The following is a 23028-nucleotide window of genomic DNA, read 5'->3' on the forward strand; positions in this document are numbered from 1 at the left end:
GTGCTAGCCAGGACCCAGATTATATAGGAGATAGGAGTGGCTAACAGAGCACAGCTAAGAGTCTAATCACTCCAGGAACACTCAACTGAACAGATTAACCCCTGCACTGCTAAAAGAAATTTACACCATTTAATAAGAAGGTGAAGTGCTTCTAATCAGTGCAGGAGTAGGAGAAATCAGATGCTGCGGTCTTCTGGCTCATCTCAATACCAAATAGGGACTGTAAATCTCTTTGGCTTTCTGACACAGATCAGGGTAAACATATCATTGGTGCAGCCACACAAAGGCAGAAGAGGTAATGGGGCCCACTTACACCTCCAAAACAGGTGGAATTGTGCATTATGATAAGCTATTGGACTATAAAGGGCCCATATACTATTTTTGCACAGCGGTCTTTTTTGGTCTGTGTCCGTCAGTGCCACAGATAACAGGACTAAGACAAATCTGCTCAGCAGCAAAGTATCACACAAAAGAACTCTTTCCTAGGTTCTATCCTCACTGATGTAACCAAGAACAGAATTTCCTTCACAGTATTATTTATTTAAATATTTAACACCTAAAAGGTAAGCAATAAAAAATATACAAGTATTTTAAGTTAGCGTTCACAAGTCCCACACGATTACTTACAATAAATGTGAAACAAAACAGCTGGAGGAATTGAAATTATTCCATCAGACCTCATGCAACAATCAGAGGTTTGGAGTCTTTTGGTTGTGACTGTTACGTGTTACGGAACCACTCAGCACCCAGAATATGTTGTGGTTATATGTATGTATAATAGGTTCCATGTGAGATGCATGTCCCTAATGCATCAGCCCACAGGCTGCGCCCCTGGGCAGAGGGGACACGATACTCCCCTTTTGTCCGCCGCCCCCCCCCCCTTTAGTAATTCCCACAGTAAATATCGGCTCCGGCCACCTGTGGCTATTGTAATGTATGTCTGGCCTGCCGCTTTTCTATTGGCCTGCCCTCTGTATCTGTGTTATATATTTTGTGTCCTGTGAGTAAAGTGTTGTCAGACTGGAAATACGTGGAGAAGCAGTGATCTTTTACATGCGCCCATGTAACCAAGGAATTCCAGCCAGCGTCCTTCATTCAAACGTCAGCCAAAGCAGAGTGGACCTCCAGAAACACGGGGTGGTACTGAAAGAGGTACCCCAGATTGGTAGACCCCGTTACACTGGTGGCAGACAGCGGGATATGATACCCCTTCTACACGAGGAAAGGAATGAATGGAAAACAACTACCAGAAGTTAAAGAGGACTACATTAACCCTGCTGTTCTGTTCGGTCTGGGGAGACCTATTTTGAACTTTGGTATTTTTTGGGGTGTTCAAGATGCGGTTCTGAAACTTGTGGTTGATTGACTTAAATGAGGATGGGTCGGTCGGCCACGGGTTTCAGAGCCGCATCTTGAATATTTTAAAGAATATTGAAGTTCAAAGTCGGTCATTTTTGAACAGCAGGGTTAAAAGATCTGGTGGAAGCCCGAGGGTTGATCGCCGGCAACAAAACAAAAGCGGATTTGATAGCAGACATCATGGAACACGACAGTGCAACGCCCCTCAATGTGAACGTGGAGGAGACTGAATTCCAGAGGGAGGTAAAGAACAGACTGGCGTTCTATGGCCCAAACCCTGCAGTAGAGATCATACGAGAGGTGATGGCTGATGTGTGTACTGATCTGAAGGAAAAGATGGCCGAGCAGACCAGGATAGAGCTAGCCAAGATGGAGATGGCAGAGCGGAGAGAGGAGAGTCAGCGAGCAGGGGGAGCTCTGGCCCTCGACCAGGTACCTTCAATAGTAAGCCATAAAAATATCCAGTATAATGCCTTCCGACAGTTGGGGGAGGCAGAGGAAGACATTGATGGCTTTCTGCAGGACTTTGATCGGCAGTGTGCCCTTCATCAAGTGAAGCCAGAGGAACGGGTTCAGATTCTGGCCAGCAAGCTGACAGGCCGGGCAACGGACGCCTATCGCACGGTATCTGATGTATGGACTATGATCGGATCAAAGAAGTGATCTTGGCCCGGTATGCGCTGAAACCAGAGGGATACCGCCAAAAGTTCAGCGGACTTATAAAATGCGTAACCGATACCCACGCTGAATGGGCCTGTAAATTACAGCGGTCACTGCTACAATGGGTACAAGGGAGCCAAGCAACCACTAAGGAGGACGTCCTCCAGCTCTTCTTGTTAGAACGATTCTTTAATGGACTAACCCCCGATACACAGGAATGGCTTCGGGACAGGCGGCCAACGACTCTTGAGGAAGCCGCTCGTCTGGCCGATGAACATCAAGATGCCAGGAGGCCGCAGTTGTCCGGATCAAAGATGGTCACTAGGGGCCTGCCCATGGACCTGGAGGGCCCCAAACCACCGAAGATTGTAGGGGGGCCAGCTAGAAACCTGGCCTACCACAGTCCCTCTGGGGCGCGATGCCACACCTGCAGTCAGCTGGGCCACCTGCAAAGACAATGTCCCAACCGGACTCAGTATACCCAGCGGCCAAAGGCGGGAACAGCTACCTTCAGCCGGGCTGTTGTACACTGCTACCAAGGCGAAGCTGACCCGGCATTGGGGGCTACGACTAACCAAGAGGTCGGCTTGATGGAGGATTTGCCTGCAGACATCTTGCTGGAAAATGACTTGGGGCCCATGTTGTCTGCATTCTTGGTTGCCCCTCTGGCTGAGACATATCCTGTGACCACCCGGAGATAAGCTCGAGCTGCGGAGGCGGAATCACACGCAGAGGAGGCCCAGGTAAGACATCCCAGCCCTACACGTATTCCCATAGCCAGACACATTTCTTGGCCCACCCCAGATGAATTTAAGAGGGAGTTACTTGAGGATCCTTCATTGGAGGGATATCGTGGGAAGGCACAGGAGGGGAGAGGGGTACTGGAAGTGGAACAGTTTGTATGGAAGCAGGGACTCCTCTACCGGATCACAGAGCAGCACCACACAGGGACGAGCCCCACTATAAAACGACAGCTGGTAGTCCCCAAGTATAGGCAGGAGTTACTGCGAATCTCACATGACATACCCTTGGCCGGGCACTTCGGCGTCAGTCGCACCAGGCATCGTCTGACACAAAACTTCTTTTGGCCGGGGGTAACCTATGATGTTCGTCAGTACTGTCAGACCTGTGACAGTTGCCAGCGCATTGGCAAGAGGGGGGAATCGATGCAAGGCCAAATTACGCCGCCTCCCCATTGAGGAACCTTTTAGCCGAGTAGCAGTCGATCTGATAGGTCCGTTAGCCAAACCCAGTCCGTCAGGGAAAAGGTATATATTGACAGTGGTAGATTATGCCACACGGTGTCCAGAGGCGGTTGTGTTACCTAACATACTGGCAGAGACGGTGTCGGCCGCCCTGCTCTAGGTTTTCTCACGGGTTGGATTTCCCCGGGAGATTATCTCGGACCAGGGTACCCAGTTTACAGCAGAGGTGACCAACCAACTGTGGAAGCTGTGCGGCGTAAAGTCCATTAGAAGCGCCCCGTACCACCCGCAAACCAATGGGTTGTGTGAACGCTTTAACGGGACATTAAAACAGCTCACTGGGACTTTTACCAGGACCTACAGGGACTGGGAGAAATTCTTGCCACACCTCCTGTTTGCCTATCGGGAGGTGCCCCAAGAATCCACGGGGTTCTTCCCGTTCGAGCTGGTATACGGGAGACGGGTAAGAGGACCCCTAGACTTAGTGCTAGAACACTGGGAAGGGGAGGGCCTCATAGAATGGGTACCTATTGTACCATATGTGCTGGAATTCCGGGACCGCCAACAGGAGCTAACCCAGGCTGTACGTGAGAACATGCAGGCGACCCAGCGGCGCCAGCGCGTATGGTACGATCGGAGGGCCAGAGAGTGCACCTTGGAAATAGGACAGAAGGTCCTGGTGTTAGAGCCCACTAAGCAGAACAAGTTCCGAACTGCATGGCAGGGGCCCTACCAGGTAGTGGGGAAAATAGCCGACACAACCTATAATGTCGCCGATTGTGACGACCCCAGGGTTATCCGCATGTTCCACGTAAATATGCTGAAGCCCTACCGGGAGCACCCTGAAGAGGTAGTGGCCATCTGTGCACCTGAAGCAGAGTATTTAGTCGGACTTCCCTTGCCGGATGTCTTAGGGAAAAGGACTCAGTCTAAACATGGGACCAGGTACACTTGGGTGAAGACCTAGGCCCCCGGGACAGACAGCAGGCGGAGGAGTTGTTGAGGCAGCGACAGAGGAGGTTTTCGGGGAGACCAGGGTACACTCACCTGGCACAACACAAGGTTGAGACCCAGGATCAGACTCCCCTGCGACAAAACCCCTTCCACGTCCCCGAGTCTGTACGAGAGGGGATGCGACAAGAGATGTTGTGTTTAGAGGTAATTGAAGAGTCAGATAGTCCCTGGGCATCACCCGTAGGGTTATTGCCCAAGAAGGATGGGACTACACGGTTTTGTGTAGACTATCGTAAGCTCAATGAGAAAACAGTGACGGATGCATATCCCATGCCGCCTGTGGATGAGTTGTTAGACCGGCTGGCGGGGGCAAAGTATTTGACCACCATCGATCTATGCAAAGGCTACTGGCAGATGCCCCTTAGTCCTGACGCTATTCCCAAGTCGGCATTTGTCACCCCGTTCGGCTTATTCCAGTTTCAAATTATGCCATTCGGGATCAAGAATGCCCCGGCGACCTTCCAAAGGCTGGCTGACCGGCTTCTGGATGGTCTCCAAGACTATGCTTGTGCCTATCTTGACGACATCGCCATTTACAGTGCGACATGGGAAGAGCATCTAAATCACCTAGAGACAGTATTGGACAGGATCCACCAGGCCGTAATCACCCTGAACCCAAACAAGTGTCACGTGGGCAAAGCAGAGGTTCAGTATTTAGGGCATTGGGTGGGAAGTGGGAAACAGCGACCAGAACCAGCCAAGATTGAGGCCATAGCCCACGCTCTAAAACCCAGGTCATGGCGTTTCTAGGGACAGCGGGGTTTTACAGGAAATTTGTTCCCAATTACAGCAGCGTAGCCAAGCCCCTCACTGATCTGACTCGTAAGAACCAACCCCGCCAGGTAACCTGGACCCCAGAGTGTGAGGAAGCCTTCCGCCAACTAAAGGACGCCCTCACCAATACCCCTGTATTGGCCGCACCCGATCCAACTAAACGTTTCCTTGTTCACACAGACGCTTCTATGTTTGGATTGGGGGCAGTACTGAGCCAAGTCGGGCCGGACGGCCAAGAATACCCGGTAGCTTACCTGAGTCGGAAACTACTGCCCCGTGAAGTAAGCTGTGCGGCCATCGAGGAGTGCCTGGCGGTAGTATGGGCACTCAAAAAGTTGCAACCATATTTGTATGGACGACAGTTTTCCCTCCTAACGGACCATAATCCCCTAGTCTGGCTTAATCGGGTCTCCGGAGACAACGCCAGATTGCTGCAGTGGAGTTTAGCCCTACAACCTCTGCACGTCACCATCCACTACAGACCCGGCAAACAAAACGGTAACACCGATGGACTAAGTCGACAAACGGGACTTGTACCAAACCCATAAACTTTGGTCATCCCCAAACCAATCCGTTAAGAATCAGACTGTGTATGCAGATCGCGTCACTGAAAGGGTGAGCCGTGTTACGGAACCACTCAGCACCCAGAATATGTTGTACAGTTATATGTATGTATAATAGGTTCCATGTGAGATGCATGTCCCTAATGCATCAGCCCACAGGCTGCGCCCCTGGGCAGAGGGGACACGATATTCCCCATTTCTCCGCCCCCCTCCACCTTTGTAATTCCCACAGTAAATATCGGCATGCTTTGGCCACCTGCGGCTATTGTAATGCATGTCTGGCCTGACGCTTTTCTATTGGCCTGCCCTCTGTATCTGTGTTATATATTCTGTGTCCTGTGAGTAAAGTGTTGTCAGACTGGAAATACATGGAGAAGCAGTGATCTTTTATATGCGCCCATGTAACCAAGGAATTCCAGCCAGCGTCCTTCATTCAAACTCCAGCCAAAGCAGAGTGGACCTCCGGAAACACGGAGTAGTACTGAAAGAGGTACCCCAGATTGGTAGACCCCGTTACAGTGACTTCTCCAGTATAATTTCTAGAAGGGGCCATAAAGTTTCTTATTGGTGCAATTGTGAGTGTATTTTCTGATGACGCACAATGTCAGACTTAAGCTTGAAGCATTTCCCACAGTAACAACATGTGAATGGTTTTTCACCTGTGTGGATAGTCAGATGTTTAAAAAGGATGGACCGCTGGGTAAAACTCTTCCCACACTCTGCACACGAGAATGGCTTCTCCCCTGTGTGTATTCTCTGATGGTCAAGAAGGCTGGCCTTCTGCGTAAAGCATTTTCCACAGTCTGAACATGAAAATGGTTTTTCACCCTTATGAATCCTCTGGTGGGCGACGAGGTTTGGTTTATGCGTAAAACACGAGCCACACTCTGAGCAGATGAATGGCTTCTCGCCCGTGTGTATTCTCTGATGCTTCACCAGATCTGGTTTCCGTATAAAACATTTTCCACAGTCAGAGCATGTAAAAGGTTTCTCTCCAGTGTGGATTCTCTGATGTTTACTCATATCAGACTTCCGAGTGAAGCATTTCCCACAATCAGGGCAAGGAAACGGTTTTTCTCTGGTGTGAAATTTCTCATGAGCAACTAATGTGGATTTCTGGGTAAAACGTTTACCACATTCCAGACAGGCATATGGCTTCTCGTTGGTGTGAATCCTCTGATGGACAATTAAATCAGATTTTTGTGTAAAGCATTTTCCACAGTCGTAACATGGAAATGGTTTTTCCCCTGTGTGGATTCTCTCGTGTCTGAGGAGTGTGGCTTTCTGGCCGAAGGTTTTCCCACATGTGTAACATGGAAACTGCTTCTCGGCTACACTGAGATTCTGCTGAGATGCCATCTTTGTGTTCTGAGGGAGAGACGGAAATAGGCCATCTATGTGAGGTCTGCTGTGGACAATAATAGAGTCATCTAGTAAGTTTTCTCTACTATTATCAAGGGTTTCTGTAACAGGATTGTCTTCGGCAGAATCTTGTGAACCATCATTATCTTCCAAATCATCATCAGAAGATAAATTAAAATGTCTTTCTGAGAGGGTCCATTGATTGTGTTCTCCTAGGAGAAACAAAACATGAAAACTATGAGATGTATACAACCATAACCAGGTACTTTCTAAAATACTGGATGTCTTTAAAAGTAATGTTAGAGAATACACTAAATAATGGCTTTATCATACACTTATGGTAGTTTGGTAATTTTTTGGAGTAGTTACACTTTTATTTTCATCTAATTATTATAAACGATTTGCAGGACCCCAGACCAGCAGCAAGGCCAGTATTCTGTGACCACTAGATGAGAGCCCTGCGAATAGCCTCTAACCTAATGGCATCCTCTGTTTATTAGCCAGCTGGCACTATGTCATCATGTCACACGCATGACGCTGTGTGAGCCAACAAGCAAATTGCTGTAAAGTAAGAAGTGATTAGCAGGGATCCTCTCCAGGCACAATATTGATGTGGAGAACCTATGAAGGAAAAATAATAAAAAAATAAAAAAAAGATCCTCCAGATGGCAAAATGTAATATACTCCATTTTATTGACACACACAAAAAAATTATGAAAACAACTTAAAATGCAGGGATGCTTACAAACCATACAAGAAAAGACTAACACCGAGCAAGCGTAAAATAACAATTTCTGTATGTTCTGTGTCAGATATTGCACACTGAAAGGGGAATAGGCTGAAAAATACAAAAGAAATATAGAAACAAATCAATGTATGAATAGAGTTATGTTGATATAAAGAAACCCCAATCGGTAAAGTGTAGACGAGCAGCCGTATAACGAGACACACAAGAATAATGCTGGAAGGTGCTGGGGTTCATCGCGTGTTAACCCATTATCTACCAATGTCTTTTTTTGGGACGCCTAATCTTTTGCTTCTAGCAACTAAGATTTTATAATTTTTATAATTAGGTCCAATTTTTTGTGTTGCGTTTGTAAAATGAATGCTTTCAAAATAGGAAATCATGTCATTGTCATTTTTAATTGAATATTGGGACGCCCTTTACTGAAAAATCCTTAAAATGAAAATTTCTAATTTGGCAAGTAATGGGTCAAGGGGATGCACTGTAGCTTTCTGGAACCTGGGTAGCTAGGTATAAACACCTGTCATACTATAGAGCCCGGATTTGGCAACAGATTTTTTCATGCTGCAATTTAAGACCAGATCATCTGTTTACCAGCATAAATTGTGATGATATCTCTCTGTGGGACATTTACTTTAGATCATAGCATCTTATGTATTAACTAGATGGAGGCCCGATGGGGCGGTAACGTCACGATGGGGGCAGGCGTTGCAGCTGTGAGAATCTCTCCCCATGTGCTCACCCATCTATCCACTCTCTTTCCCCGTGTGCGGACTTCTCCCGTCTGCGCTCTCTTCTTTGACCTGTCTACCCCATGTGCTATCCCCCTTGTCTGCTGTCTCTCTCCTTCACGTGCTGTGTTCTCCCCTCATGTGCTGTCCCGTTTGAGCTGTCTCCCCCCTGTTCTCTGTTTCTCTCAGCCCTGTGCGCTCTCTCCCCCACCATCTGTCTTCTCCTCTCATGTCATCTCTTCTTTGACCTGTGTACCCCATGTGCTCTCCCCCTTGTGTGCTCTCTTTTTCTCCACCACTGTGCTGTCTTCTTCCCTCATGTGTTCTCTCGTTTGAGCTTTCTCCCCTCTACGAGTCCTTTTCCTATGTGCACTCACCCCTCCCCCTGTGTCATTGGTGTACTTTTTAGGAGGAGCCATGTTGGCGTTGATATTTGCTTTTTAAAGGGGTTTTCCCACAAACAAAAGTTCAGTTTAAAATTGTCTGTGTCTGACAGTGTACAGAACATAGCACAGCTCCTGGGCAGGGGAGGAAGCAAGAGACAATACTGACATTACAGCAGGAGATCGCAGTGAATACATTTTGTGAGGTAAATTATTGTTTAACCTTCGTCAGGCTGCATAATTTTACAACGTTAACAGGCTGCAGAGGTACAATTGTACCTTCATATTTACCTCCACTGTGATATTTGGCCAATATATTCTGGACCAAAACTGCAGAGATGTCATGAAATTTCAGCCCTCTACGGCTTTTCGAAAAAAAGTTATTGCAATTTTAAAACGGAATAGTTACAATTGTACCTAGTCAGCCGGACGAGGGTTAAAAACAGTCAGTAAATATTTTACCTGAAAAAATTAATCCTCTGTGATCCCCTGCTGTAATGTCAGTATTATCTTTTGCTTCTTCCCCTGCCCAGGAGATGTGGTATGCTCCGTACACGGTCAGACAGACAATTTGTAAAATTAACTTTCATTTGTGGGAAAACCCCTTTAATGTGATCGGCTTCCTCTGCCTGTAGACACGTCGCGCATCTGCCGCCGGGATCAGTCAAATGATTCACTGTGCCTGCGCAGTAAATCAGAACGCCGCCATCTTTGTGCAGACAGATAGCGGCGGTCACATTAAAACTGCGCATGCGCTCCTCATGTACAAAGATGGCGGCGGTCAGGGAATCATTCAGCTGATCCCGCTGGTGGTACCGCCAGCAGTTTCCATATTGAGGCAGCCATCACTTGGGTGTCCCAATATGGTGGTCGGTGAACCTCCGCCGCTTGGAATTCTGGGATCTGGACAGAACAGGATGCAAAGACATTACAAGGTAAGCATACTGTATCCATATATATAATTGTCTAAAGGGTACTTCCATCGGTCTGTAACGGAAATCCCACATCGCTGATTGGTCGCGGCCGCCACCAATCAGCGACGGGCACAGTCCGGCCGAGCATTAGTCCCTCCCTACTTCCGGCCAGTCAGTGCCCGGCGCCCGCTCCATACTTCCCTCCAATCAGCGCTGACACAGGATTAATGGCAGCGTTAACGGACCACGTTATGCCGAGGGTAACGCACTCCGTTAACGCTGCTATTAACCCTGTGTGACCAACTTTTTACTATTGATGCTGCCTACGCAGCATCAATAGTAAAAAGATCTAATGTTAAAAATAATAAAAAACGAAAAACCTGATATTCTCACCTTCCGACGTCCGCCGATGTGCACGGCAGCCGCCAGCTTCCGTTCCCAGCGATGCATTGCGAAATTACCCAGAAGACTTAGCGGTCTCGCGAGACCGCTAAGTCATCTGGGTAATTTTGAATGCATCGATAGGAACAGAAGCTGGCGGCAGCAGCGCGCGCATCGGGACAGCTTCGCTGGACGTCGCCGGGTGAGTATATAACTATTTTTATTTTAATTATTTTTTTAAACAGGGATATGGTGCCCACACAGTTATATACTACGCGGCCTGTGTTATATACTGCGTGGGCTGTGCTGTGTACTGCGTGGGCTGTGCTGTATACTGCGTGGGCTGTGCTGTGTACTGCGTGGGCTGTGCTGTGTACTGCGTGGGCTGTGCCGTGTACTGCGTGGGCTGTGCCGTGTACTGCGTGGGCTGTGCCATGTACTGCGTGGGCTGTGCTATATACTGCGTGGGCTGTGCTATATACTGCGTGGGCTGTGCTATATACTACGTGGGCTGTGCTATACATTACGTGGGCTGTTATATACTACGTGGCTGCTATATACTACATGGGCAGTGTTATATACTGCGTGGACTGTGTTATATACTGCGTGGCTGCTATATACTACGTGGCCAGTGTTATATACTGCGTGGGCTGTGTTACAGTTGTGGCCCAAAGTATTGACACCCCTGCAATTCTGTCAGATAATACTCAGTTTCTTCCTGAAAGTGATTGCAAACACAAATTATTTGTAATTATCTTCATTTAATTTGTCTTAAATGAAAAAACACAAAAAGAATGGTCCTAAAGCCAAATTGGATATACCGTATATACTCGAGTATAAGCCGAGATTTTCAGCCCAAATTTTTGGGCTGAAAGTGCCCCTCTCGGCTTATACTCGAGTCACGGTCGGCGGGTGAGGGGGAGAGGGCGCTGAGGCATACTTACCTAGTCCCGGCGATCCTGGTGCTGTCCCTGCAGTCCCACGGTCTCCGGGTGCCACAGCTCTTCCCTTGTTCAGCGGTCACGTGGGACCGCTCATTAGAGAAATGAATATGGACTCCACTCCCATAGGGGTGGAGCCGCATATTCATTTCTCTAATCAGCGGTAACGGTGACCGCTGATAGAGGAAGAGGCTGCGGCACCGAAGACCAGCTGTCCGGGAGAAGGAGCGGGACGCCGGGAGCAGGTAAGTATTGCATATTCACCTATCCCCGTTCCACACGCCGGGCGCCGCTCTGTCTTCCCGGCGTCTCTCCGCTCTGACTGTGCAGGTCAGAGGGCGCGATGACGCATATACTGTGCGCAGCGAACTCTGCCTGAACAATCAGAGCGGAGAGCGGAGAGACGTCGGGACGAGACGCCGGGAGCTGCAAGCAAGAGAGGTGAGTATGGCATTTTTTTTTTATTGCAGCATTATATATACCGGTAGCACAACTCTATAAGGAGCATCTATGGGGCACAAATGAACGGTGCAGAGCACTATATGGCAGAGCTTTATAAGGAGCATCTATGGGGCACAAATGAACGGTGCAGAGCACTATATGGCAGAGCTTTATAAGGAGCATCTGTGGGGCAATAATGAAAGGTGCAGAGCACTATATGGCACAGCTTTATATGGCACATCTGTGGGGCAATAATGAATGGTGCAGAGAATATATGTGGCACAGCTTTATATGGAGCTTCTATGGGGCAATAATGAACAATATGGGGCATTATATGTGGCACAGCTTTATACAGAGCATCTATGGGGCAATAATGAACGGTATGCAGCATTATATGTGGCACAGCTTTATATGGAGCATCTTATGGGACAATAATGAACGGTATAATGAACGGAGCATCTATTTTTATTTTTAAAATTCACCGGTAGCTGCTGCATTTCCTACCCTAGGCTTATACTCGAGTCAATAAGTTTTCCCAGTTTTTTGTGGCAAAAGTAGGGGGGTCGGCTTATACTCAGGTCGGCTTATACTCGAGTATATACGGTAATTCCACACCAAACATAAAAAAGGGGGTGGACAAAAGTATTGGCACTGTTTGAAAAATCATGTGATGCTTCTCTAATTTGTGTAATTAACAGCACTTGTAACTATCCTGTGGCACCTAACAAGTGTTGGCAATAACCAAATCACACTTGCAGCCAGTTGACATGGATTAAAGTTGACTCAACCTCTGTCCTGTGTCCTTGTGTGTACCACATTGAGCATGGAGAAAAGAAAGAAGACCAAAGAACTGTCTGAGGACTTGAGAAACCAAATTGTGAGGAAGCATGAGCAATCTCAAGGCTATAAGTCCATCTCCAAAGACCTGAATGTTCCTGTGTCTACCGTGCAAGAAGTTTAAAGCCCACAGGGCGCCAGTGTCGAATTTGCCCATCCTGGTGTTCTGTGGCAAATGTCAAGCGTCCTGCACTGTGTTGGGCTGTGAATACAAGCCCCATCTGTGGACGTTGGGCACTCAGACCATCCTCATGGAGTTGGTTTCTAACCGTTTGTGCAGACACATGCACATTTGTGACCTGCTGGAGGTCATTTTGCAGGGTTCTGGCAGTGCTTTTCCTGTTCCTCCTTGCACAAAGGCTGAGGTAGCGGTCCTGCTGCTGGGTTGTTGCCGTCCTACGGCCCCCTCCACGTCTTCTCGTGTACTTGCCTGTCTCCTGGTAGCGCCTCCAGCCTCTGGACACTATGCTGACAGACACAGCAACCTTCTTGCCACAGCTCGCATTGATGTGTCATCCTGGATGAGCTGCAGTACCTGAGCCACTTGTGTGGGTTGTTAAGTCCGTCTCATGCTACCATGAGTGTGAAAGCACAAACAACATTCAAAAGTGGTCAAAACATCAGCCAGAAAGCATTGGTACTGCGATGTAGTCTGTGGTCCCCACCTGCAGAACCACTCCCTTATTGAGTGTATCTTGATAATTGCCAATAATTTCCATCTGTTGTCTATTCCATTTGCACAACAGCATGTGAAATTGATTGTCAAACAGGGTTGCTTCCTAAGTGGACAGTTTGATGAGGGAGAGGGAATATATGTAGTACTATATACCGTATGTACTCGAGTATAAGCCGAGATTTTCAGCCCAAATTTTTGGGCTGAAAGTGCCCCTCTCGGCTTATACTCGAGTCACTGTGGGCGGCAGGGGCGGCGGGTGAGGGGGAGAGGGCGCTGAGGTATACTCACCTAGTCCCGGCGCTTCTGACGCTGCCCCTGCCTGTCACACTGTCTCCGGGTGCCGCAGCTCTTCCCCTGTTCAGCGGTCACGTGGGACCGCTCAGAGAAATGAATATGGACTCCACTCCCATAGGGGTGGAGCCATATATTCATTCCTCTGAGCGGTGCCAGTGACCGCTGACAGGAAGAGCTGCGGCACCCGGAGACAGTGTGACAGGCAGGGGCAGCGTCAGGAGCGCCGGGACTAGGTGAGTATTTTATATTCACCTGTCCGCGTTCCACACGCCGGGCGCTGCTCCGTCTTCCCGTCTTCTTGCACTGACTGTTCAGGTCAGGGGGCGCGATGACGCATATAGTGTGCGCGCCACCCTCTGCCTGATCAGTCAGTGCAGAGAGACGCCGGAGCGAGACGCCGGGAGCTGCAAGCAAGAGAGGGGAGTATGGCTTTTTTTTTATTTTTTATTATTGCAGCAGCAGCAATGGCACACCTTTATATGGAGCATCTATGGGGCAAAAATAAACAGTGCAGAGCACTATATGGAACAGCTATGGGGCAAGAATGAACGGTGCAAAGCACTATATGGCACAGCTATGGGGCAAGAATGAACGGTGCAGAGCACTATATGGCACAGCTATGGGGCAAGAATGAACGCTGCAGAGCACTATATAGCACAACTATGGGGCAATAATGAACGGTGCAGAGCACTATATGGCACAGCTATGGGGCAATAATGAACAGTGCAGAGCACTATATAGCACAGCTATGGGGCAATAATGAACGGTGCAGAGCACTATATGGCACAGCTATGGGGCAATAATGAACAGTGCAGAGCACTATATGGCACAGCTATGGGGCAATAATGAACGGTGCAGAGCACTATATGGCACAGCTATGGGGCAATAATGAACGCTGCAGAGCACTATATAGCACAGCTATGGGGTAATAATGAACGGTGCAGAGCACTATATGGCACAGCTATGGGGCAATAATGAACGGTGCAGAGCACTATATGGCACAGCTATGGGGCCATAATGAACGGTATGGAGCATGTATTTTTATTTTTGAAATTCACCGGTAGCTGCTGCATTTTCCACCCTAGGCTTATACTCGAGTCAATAAGTTTTCCCAGTTTTTTGTGGCAAAATTAGGGGGGGGTCGGCTTATACTCGGGTATATACGGTAATTGTCTAAGGGTCACTTCCGTCTTTCTGTCTGTCTCGGATATTCATTGGTCGCGGCCTCTGTCTGTCATGGAAATCTAAGTAATCGCCAGCCAAGGAAATTTGATTTGCTAGCTCCGCTATGTCAGAAGGAAGATCAATGTTCTGTAAGGCCTTATGCAGAGAGTCTGCCCAACAAGTCACGGCTTTGGCTACCCAGGTTGCAGTGAAGGAGGGAAAGAGTGCCAAGCCTGAAGCCTCAAAGGCTGAAAGGGTGAGACTGTCCACTAGGCAATCTGTGGGATCTTTGATAGAAGATCCATCCGGCATGGATAGTAGAGTTTTAGAGGACAAACGTGAAACAGGAGGATCCACAGGCGGGGATTCTGACCATTGTTTGCAGAGATCGGGAGAAAAAGGATATTTGGACTCCAGAGATCTCTGGCCTACAAAACGTTTGTCCGGACGCTCCCTATGTCGCTGGACTATGTCCTGGAACTCCGGGTGATTGGCAAACACCCTATGAGTACATTTGGTCCTTTTGAAGGACACAGAATTATCCGTACTGGAGGTCGCCGGTTCCTCATCAACCTGAAGGGACTGGTTGACGACCTCAATGAGACTATCTATAGTGCTTTGATAACCTGGCGACTCCAGATCAAGAGGCCCATCAGACTCATGTTCAGAGTCCTGGTCGGAAGAGGTGAATGGGGAGTGAGAGCGGGAAGCAGAGCTAAGCAGAGCTAACAGATGCCGAGGCACCAGAGAGCCGAGCTACGGACGCGCTTCCTAGATGGCCGCTTGTGCTTAGAATGAGAGCGGCCCCTCAGGCTGAAGATTCCACAGCCGTAGGGGAAGTTTCCTGAATAGGCGGATTAGTGGTCCTGCTCCTGGATGGATCCTGGAGGGACTCGATAGCTTTAAGGTACCTTCACACTGAACAACATTACAACGATAACGATAGCGATCTGTGACGTTGCAGCGTCCTGGATAGCGATATCGTTGTGTTTGACACGCAGCAGCAATCTTGATCCTGCTGTGACATCGCTGGTCGGAGCTAGAAGACCAGAACTTTATTTCGTTGCTGGATCACCCGCTGACATCGCTGGATCGGCGTGTGACGCCGATCCAGCGATGTGTTCACTGGTAACCAGGGTAAATATCGGGTTACTAAGCGCAGGGCAGCGCTTAGTAACCCGATGTTTACCCTGGTTACCATTGTCACCGCCGGCCGGCCGTAAAGCAGAGCACAGCGGTGACGTCACCGCTGTGCTTTACGGCTGGCGCTCAAAGTCAGTGCGGGAAGCTGACGGTGAGGGACGTGACAGACACCGGAATGTAAGTATGTAGTGTTTTGGTTTTTTTTACATTTACAATGGTAACCAGGGTAAACATCGGGTTACTAAGCGCGGCCCAGCGCTTAGTAACCTGATGTTTACCCTGGTTACCCGGGGACTTCGGCATCGTTGGTAGCTGGAGAGCTGTCTGTGTGACAGCTCTCCAGCGACCACACAACGACTTACCAACGATCACGGCCAGGTCGTATCGCTGGTCGTGATCGTTGGAAAGTTGCCGAGTGTGACGGTACCTTTAGTCAAATAAACCATAGATTGCGAAAGTGACAAAGCCCACTCAGGGGGACTGGTCACCGCGGGCTCATTTGCGGCTGGGGCTCCTGAGCGCATTTAGGGTCACAAGCATTACAGAGCTGAGCAGTATACCCGCTTGGTAGCGCAGCCTGACAGGAGGTGCAAGAAGTGAAGAACACCGTATGTGTTTTTGGAGGGTTTAGGCAGAGACATGTTGTACTGCTAACCTCCTTGCAGGGCTGATGTGGCGCACTTGTGCAGCTAATAAAGCGGAGCGGTCCTGTGTCCTGTCGCAGTGCTCTGACGGGGAAGAGAAGATGCAGCTGGCGTCCTGAAGCTCCTCGTATCCAAGATGACCACCGATAGTATGTGGAAAGCTTCTCGCAGTATGCGAGAAGCGCTAAACCGGTGGGGGGGCCCTCGCGCGTGAAGCGCGCTGTGGACATAGACGTGGCCTAGCTGGGGCCGAAGCCGGGGACTAAATTAGCGGTGCCCGGCCGCAAGATGTGGCAGAGTCCGCGGTGCGCTCGGGAGCCCCCTCACCCCTGCCAGTCTCACCGCTGATGCTTCTCTTCAGGCGAGGTATGAGGGGAGATGCAGTAACCCTGGATCCACCTCCCTCTTGATGAGGACGTGGATAGGGACTGTAGAACTCCATGCAGCACCGTTGTTCTTCAATGGTGGTGCAGAGGGAGGGCGGCAGGACTGTGCCTATGGAAGGTGGCCTCTGTGTATCCCAAGGGTTCACTCCCCTAGGATTTCACAGGGCTAGTTCTCAACCGTACATCCCACGTCGCAGGAGAGGGTACGGGGAGTAAACTCGCCGTGCTTGCCTGTTGATGTTTTGGGGAAGATCGGCCCCCTTAAAAGAGTTCGTCGCCCTATCATCCTCTTGTGCAAAGTTAAGAATAAAATTAAAAATAAGAATGTCTGGAGAAAAAACAGACGCAGTGTGCCTCCTACGGACACTAAGCAAGAACTGGTATTATCTGGAGCCAGTGGGCGGTGTATACTGCAGAGGAGGAGCTAACCCTTTTTGTATTTACTTAGTGTCAGCCTCCTAGTGGCAGCAGCATACACCCACGGTCCTGTGTCCCCCAATGGAGAAAACAACCATAGTCAACAAGGCATGCTCAAGGACCTTTACACTATAACCTCTTCTGCACTATAGAGCCAAACAATGCTGGCGTGCCTCTTAACATGATTCCTTCTCATATTCACCAACCTGCAGCAATGTCTTTAGGGATTTCCTCCTCTTTGCACTGCAGTTCAACCCTCACATATGTCTCTTCTTCACTGTCAGTGTTCTCCTCTCCTAAGATTTGATCCTTAACAGAAGAGAAATGAAAGATCATTGGAAAGTGGCGCAGTATTGCTCAAGTGAAGGTGACCGAAGCGGCTCTGCAATCAGACGAGGCGGCTCTAGGAAGGGCAGCATAGTGTGTGGACAGGTCTGCTCTCCCGATAGCTAAAACTGCACAATTACATTGTATTTGGCTAAAAGGAGCGATCAACAAACACAACAGACAGTGTGCTGGTTTATTTATCACTCACTGTTCCTGGGCTTCCCTCAATGCCCCATTATCTCAGGAATATGTTGTAAAGGTTTATAATGTCAGATGACAATAAGTTATTACACATCACGGGATAACTTATTGATCGGTGGAGGGTCACTGCAGGGATCCACACCAATCGGCAGAACCGGCACTTTCATACCTGTTAGAATGGAGCCAACTTGAATGCTGCTCCATTCAGTGACCAGAGCAGCGGTCCGGCATGCAAAATGCTGATCCTTTCATTTCCTATACTGCTCCCAGCAGCCCCATAGAGAGTCACCAGAGCAGCGGTCCGGCATGAGCACTGCTGATCCATTCATTTCCTATACTGCTCCCAGCAGCCCCATACAGAGTGACCAGAGCAGCTGTTCGACATGAGCACTACTGATCCATTCATTTCCTATACTGCTCCCAGCAGCCCCATACAGAGTGACCAGAGCAGCGGTCCGGCATGCGCACTGCTGATCCATTCATTTCCTATACTGCTCCCAGCAGCCCCATACAGAGTGACCAGAGCAGCTGTTCGACATGAGCACTACTGATCCATTCATTTCCTATACTGCTCCCAGCAGCCCCATACAGAGTGACCAGAGCAGCGGTCCGGCATGCGCACTGCTGATCCATTCATTTCCTATACTGCTCCCAGCAGCCCCATAGAGAGTGACCAGACCAGCGGTCCGGCATGCGCACTGCTGATCCATTCATTTCCTATACTGCTCCCAGCAGCCCCATACAGAGTGACCAGGCGATTCTGAACATGGCGATACTAAATGTGTATTTTTTATTTTTATTTCATTTTGAATGGGGCGAATGGGGGGTGATTTGAACTTTTTATATTTTTAAAAAAAAAACATTTTTTTTTCACTTTACATTTGCTTCAATAGTCTCCATGGGAGACTAGAAGCTGTGATCATCCGATCGCTTGTGCTACATAGAGCTCACTTGCTACGAGTGCCGACCACTCATAGCAATCTGGCAATGACAACCACAGTGGTCTGCTGCCAACCCCGAGTTGTCATACCAACTCATCGGCGACCCACGGTCATGCTGCTGTTAGAGATCGATAGTGGCATTTAACATGTTAACAGCCACAGGTGGATCGCGATTACACCTGCGACTGTTAGGGGGCACAAGTCAACTGATCAGCTGTCAGGTGCCAGAAAAGGTGCGGGTTCATCGCCGAAGCCCGCACCAAACAGCGGGAGGCACCCGGACACTGCACACATTGGATGTTAAGGGGTTAATGATATGATCGTGCTCCGGGGTGGGCATGATGGGTCTTCATGTGGTGCTCTGATTAGGTATTCATTTGCATGGCTTCTGACAGGTCACTGATCCCTCACTGACCTGCCTCCTAGTTTACATAATGAATATTATATACCGTATATTAAAAAAATAAATAAATAAAATACCTGCAGCATGATTGCATGTGTAATGTGCATTTACCATATTTTTCGGATTATAAGACGCACCCTAAATTTTGAGGAGAAAAATAGGCAAAAAAAAACTACTTTTTTTTTTTTTTTAAATAAAATAGTGGTGCTTCTTACAATCCATGCATCTTATTGCTTACCGGGGTGGTGAAGCTGGGTCCCAGCTGGAGGAGGCAAGAGTGGAGTATTGCTGCAGGCTGGGATAAGGGAGAGTTCGGATGTGCGGCACCGTGCTGCGGGTGGTGTCCGATGCTGCAGGGGGGGGGGGGCTCGGCCAACATTTTGTGGAAGACCAGAGCCCCTGCAGTTCCATGGTTTCCTATGTCGTGGGGGCGGCACATGCACAGATGGAGATCTCGGCATCAAGATCTTGGGAGATGAGATCTCAGCGCTGAGATCTCCATCTGCACATACGCCGGCCCCGGCAGCCATTTACCCGGAGTCCACGGCATCGGAAACCATGGATCTGAAGGGGCTCTGGCCAAAATGTCAGCAGAGCCCCCCGCAGCTCGGGACACCACCCGCAGTGGTGCACCGCACATCCGAACACTCCCTGCGGCCTGAAGCAATGCTCCACTCTTTCCTCCTCCAGCCGCGACTCTGGGACCCTGCTCCACAGCGGCCGGTAAGGTATATCCGCATTATAAAATGCACCCCCATTTCCCCCCCAATTTTTTTTTTTTTTGGGGGGGGGGGGGGTTGTAAAAGTGCGTATTATCTGAAAAATACGGTAAGTATTTTATTTGAGGCTATAAAATTCATTTAAAAAAAAATGCCTCCTCCAAGATGGTGCCACCTGCACAGGAACAGTTATCGGCGATCTGATAGATGCCACTTCACAGGCGGTGCCATCTTGGAGAAGGCTTTTTTTAATGAATTCATTTATAGCATCAAATAAAATAATTAAATGCACAGAGTACCACATGAAAATCCCCTGCCCACAAGCTGCCCGAAAGCACGAGAATCTCATTAACTGAAAATAAAGATTAAACAACCACAAGACGGATTTCATCAACCAAGGTATCATTGTAATCAGTATAACGGCACCGACCTGACACTGTCTGTAGGTTACTGTGCACAATCCTGCTGACAGGTTCCCTTTAAGTGGCAAAAAAATAAAAATAACTTTGCTTGTGTTACCATTTTCCGAGACCAGTAAAGTTTTCAAATTTTGGGTTGATGGGGCAGTAGAAAGGCTTATTTTTGTGCTCCTAGCTGCAATTTTTATGGATACCATTTTGGGGTAGGTACGATATTAGGAACGTCTCTTATTGCAGTGTCCAAAAAAATGCAATTCTGGCATTTAAATTTTTTTTTTACTCATTACGCAGTTTCTAGATTCGGTTAATTGTATATTTTGATAAGACTTTTCCGAATGTAACAATAACACATTTGTGTATTTTTTATTTGTAATGAGCCAAAAGGGAGAGGATTTGAATTTTTTTATTATTAAAAACATTTTTTTTAACCCCTTAATGACCACCAATACGTCTTTTAACTGACCTGAGATATAAGAGAATAGCCTCCCCATACAGATGACAATCCAGCATCTGTCGGTTGTACACTATAGCTGACAACTTGCTGTACCAGCCACGATCAGTATTTGCACCATCTAAATCTGTTTAACCCCTTAGATGCTGCTGTCAATAGTGACTACATCATTATAAATGGTTAACAGAGTGTGGGGGCTTCTTCTTTGTCACAATTGGTGCCCTCAGATCATGATTTTGTTGTCCTGATATTTGCCATGGCAATTCATGACCAAATAGCTGCCTTAGAGTCTGACGGCTGTAGTATTCTGTTCAGAAATTAGCGGCATTTAGGTGGTAAAAATACACATTTTCATTTCTGTCATACCACTTTGCATTAATTCCTGTAAAGCACCTGAAGGGTTAATAAACTACCTGACAGCAGTTTTCAATATGTTTAGGGGTGCTGTTTTTAAAATGGTATCACGTTTGTGGGTTTCCCAATATATGGGACCCCTAAAGTCACTTCAAACATGGATAAGTCCCTAAAAAAATAAATTTTGTAAATTTCTTTGAAAAGATGAAAAATTGCTGCTACATTTTTAAACCTCCTAAAATGCTAACAAAATAAAATAACATTTTACAAATGGTGCTGATGTAAAGCAGACATGTGGGAAATGTTATTTATTAATGTTTTGCTGTGGTCTGACCATCTGGATTAAAGGGATATTCATTCAAGTTTAGAAAATTGCTAATTTTTTAACATTTTTCTCAAATTTTTGATATTTTTTATAAATAAACACAAAAAATGTTGAACAAAATTTACCATTATCATAAAGTATAATGTGTCACGAAAAAACAATCTCAAAATCACTGGGATTTGTTGAAGCGTTGCAGAGTTATTACCACATAAAGTGACACTGGTCAGATTTCAAAAATTTGGCTCGGTCACTAGGGGGTTAAACTTTTCGTTGTATTTGTTAGTCTCCTTACTAAGGAGGGGGGCACCAGTAGGCGCATGGAATGATGCCCCTCCTGCCAACATGGTGTAAATGCCACGGTCAGAAATTGACTTCAGACTAGGTGGAATGTTTCCTTGATGGAATGTCCATAAAGGGGTTGTCTGGAATTAATCTATTGACTATGGGAATGCAGGCTTGGGAATCCTCACAACGCGCAGTGTGCAGTCACAGAGTAGACCGGACAACCCCATTAACAATAACATTTTTGAATTACCGTAATCTCTAAGCGTTATACAGTCCGAGGGCTGTGTGATGGGGAGTTGATCATCGCCCCATGGGCCAGTACATGGGTACTTTGAAGAATTACATAGCTAGAACAACTTTTTCCTTCACAACATTTTATTGATTTATTGAATATTGCCGATCTGGTCTTCTTACAGAAGGGCAGTGACTGACTCTAGTGTATTAAGGATTTAGGCCTAACTTTTACACAACATTTCACCACTCGTAAGGTTGAAGTTTTGGACCTCCTAAATTCTTTTGATAATAATGAACAGCTACAATCTTGCCGCTTATTTATTTCTTTCTTAAGGAAATGATAACAGGTGATTGGATAGGGAGCTCTACCAAAATCTATTGTGGCTTAAAGGGGTTTTATACTTTAAGAAAAGTGTACACCAAACACTTTTCTATACATAAGATAGCAAATAGATCAGGTACTAGTCCCTCCTAGTCTTACAGTGGCTTGTGAAAGTATTCACCCCTTGGCTTATTGCCTATTTTGTTACATTACAACTTGTGTCTGATGCATCAGTACTAAATAGTCTAAGGTGGCGAAGTGAGAAAAATGTAGATATAAATTACAAATATGGGATCAAAATAACTACAAATTGGCATGTGCATATGTATTCACCCCCTCTGTGATGAAGCCCGTAAAAATTTCTGGTGACAGCAATTACCTTCATAAGTCACACGCTTAGGCTGCCGTCACACTGTCAGTATTTGGTCAGTATTTTACCTTAGTATGTGGAAGCCAAAACCAGGAGTGGTTGATAAATACAGAAGTGGTGCATATGTTTCTATTATACTTTTCCTCTAATTGTTCCACTCCTGGTTTTGGCTACAAATACTGAGGTAAAATACTGACCAAATATTGCTAGTGTGACGGCAGCCTTAGTGAAAGAAAGTCCCCCCTGCACCCACAATACTCAGTGCATACCCGAGCACCCTAGGCAAACTCGAGTAATGAGAACTTGCGTTCATCACTAACCATAGATTCTCAGTGGGATCGAGATCTGCAGAGTTTCCTGGTCTCCCTCGGCGGCTCTAAGGAGAAGTGACGAGCCGGTGCTTGACAATGACAGTAACAGCGGCGAGTGGGACAGCATACTGTGTCAGTATTGAGGACCATTCTCAGTAAAACAAGCACGTCACTTGATGAGGAGACAGACAGAACACTAATTCCCCAAACAATATGTAGTAGGCAGCCCAGCACTCTGCAGGTTTCCCGGTCACTACAGACCCCCATTTACACGCTCTAAGGCCTCTTTCACATTTCCGTCACAATGCGTTGTTTTGTGGAAAAAAAAAAAT

The 23028-nt window shown here is 47.5% G+C and overlaps 1 protein-coding gene across 3 annotated transcripts in view; it reads right to left on the minus strand.

Annotated features, from left to right (window-relative positions):
• Positions 1–519: 519 nt before the first annotated feature.
• LOC138667087 (zinc finger protein OZF-like) overlaps positions 520–23028 on the minus strand; it is a 76535-nt gene continuing 54026 nt past the window's right edge. For all 3 annotated transcript variants that reach the window (XM_069755379.1, XM_069755380.1, XM_069755381.1), the window contains exons 5-6: positions 17241–17343; positions 520–7149 (exon numbers count right to left, since the gene is read on the minus strand). In XM_069755379.1, the coding sequence (XP_069611480.1) occupies positions 6137–7149; positions 17241–17343 (1116 nt within the window). In that variant the 3' untranslated portion in view covers positions 520–6136. The remainder of the gene's footprint in view (positions 7150–17240; positions 17344–23028) is intronic.

Source organism: Ranitomeya imitator, chromosome 2 (genome assembly GCF_032444005.1).
Source record: "Ranitomeya imitator isolate aRanImi1 chromosome 2, aRanImi1.pri, whole genome shotgun sequence".
In the NCBI taxonomy this organism is placed as follows: Eukaryota; Metazoa; Chordata; class Amphibia; order Anura; family Dendrobatidae; genus Ranitomeya; species Ranitomeya imitator.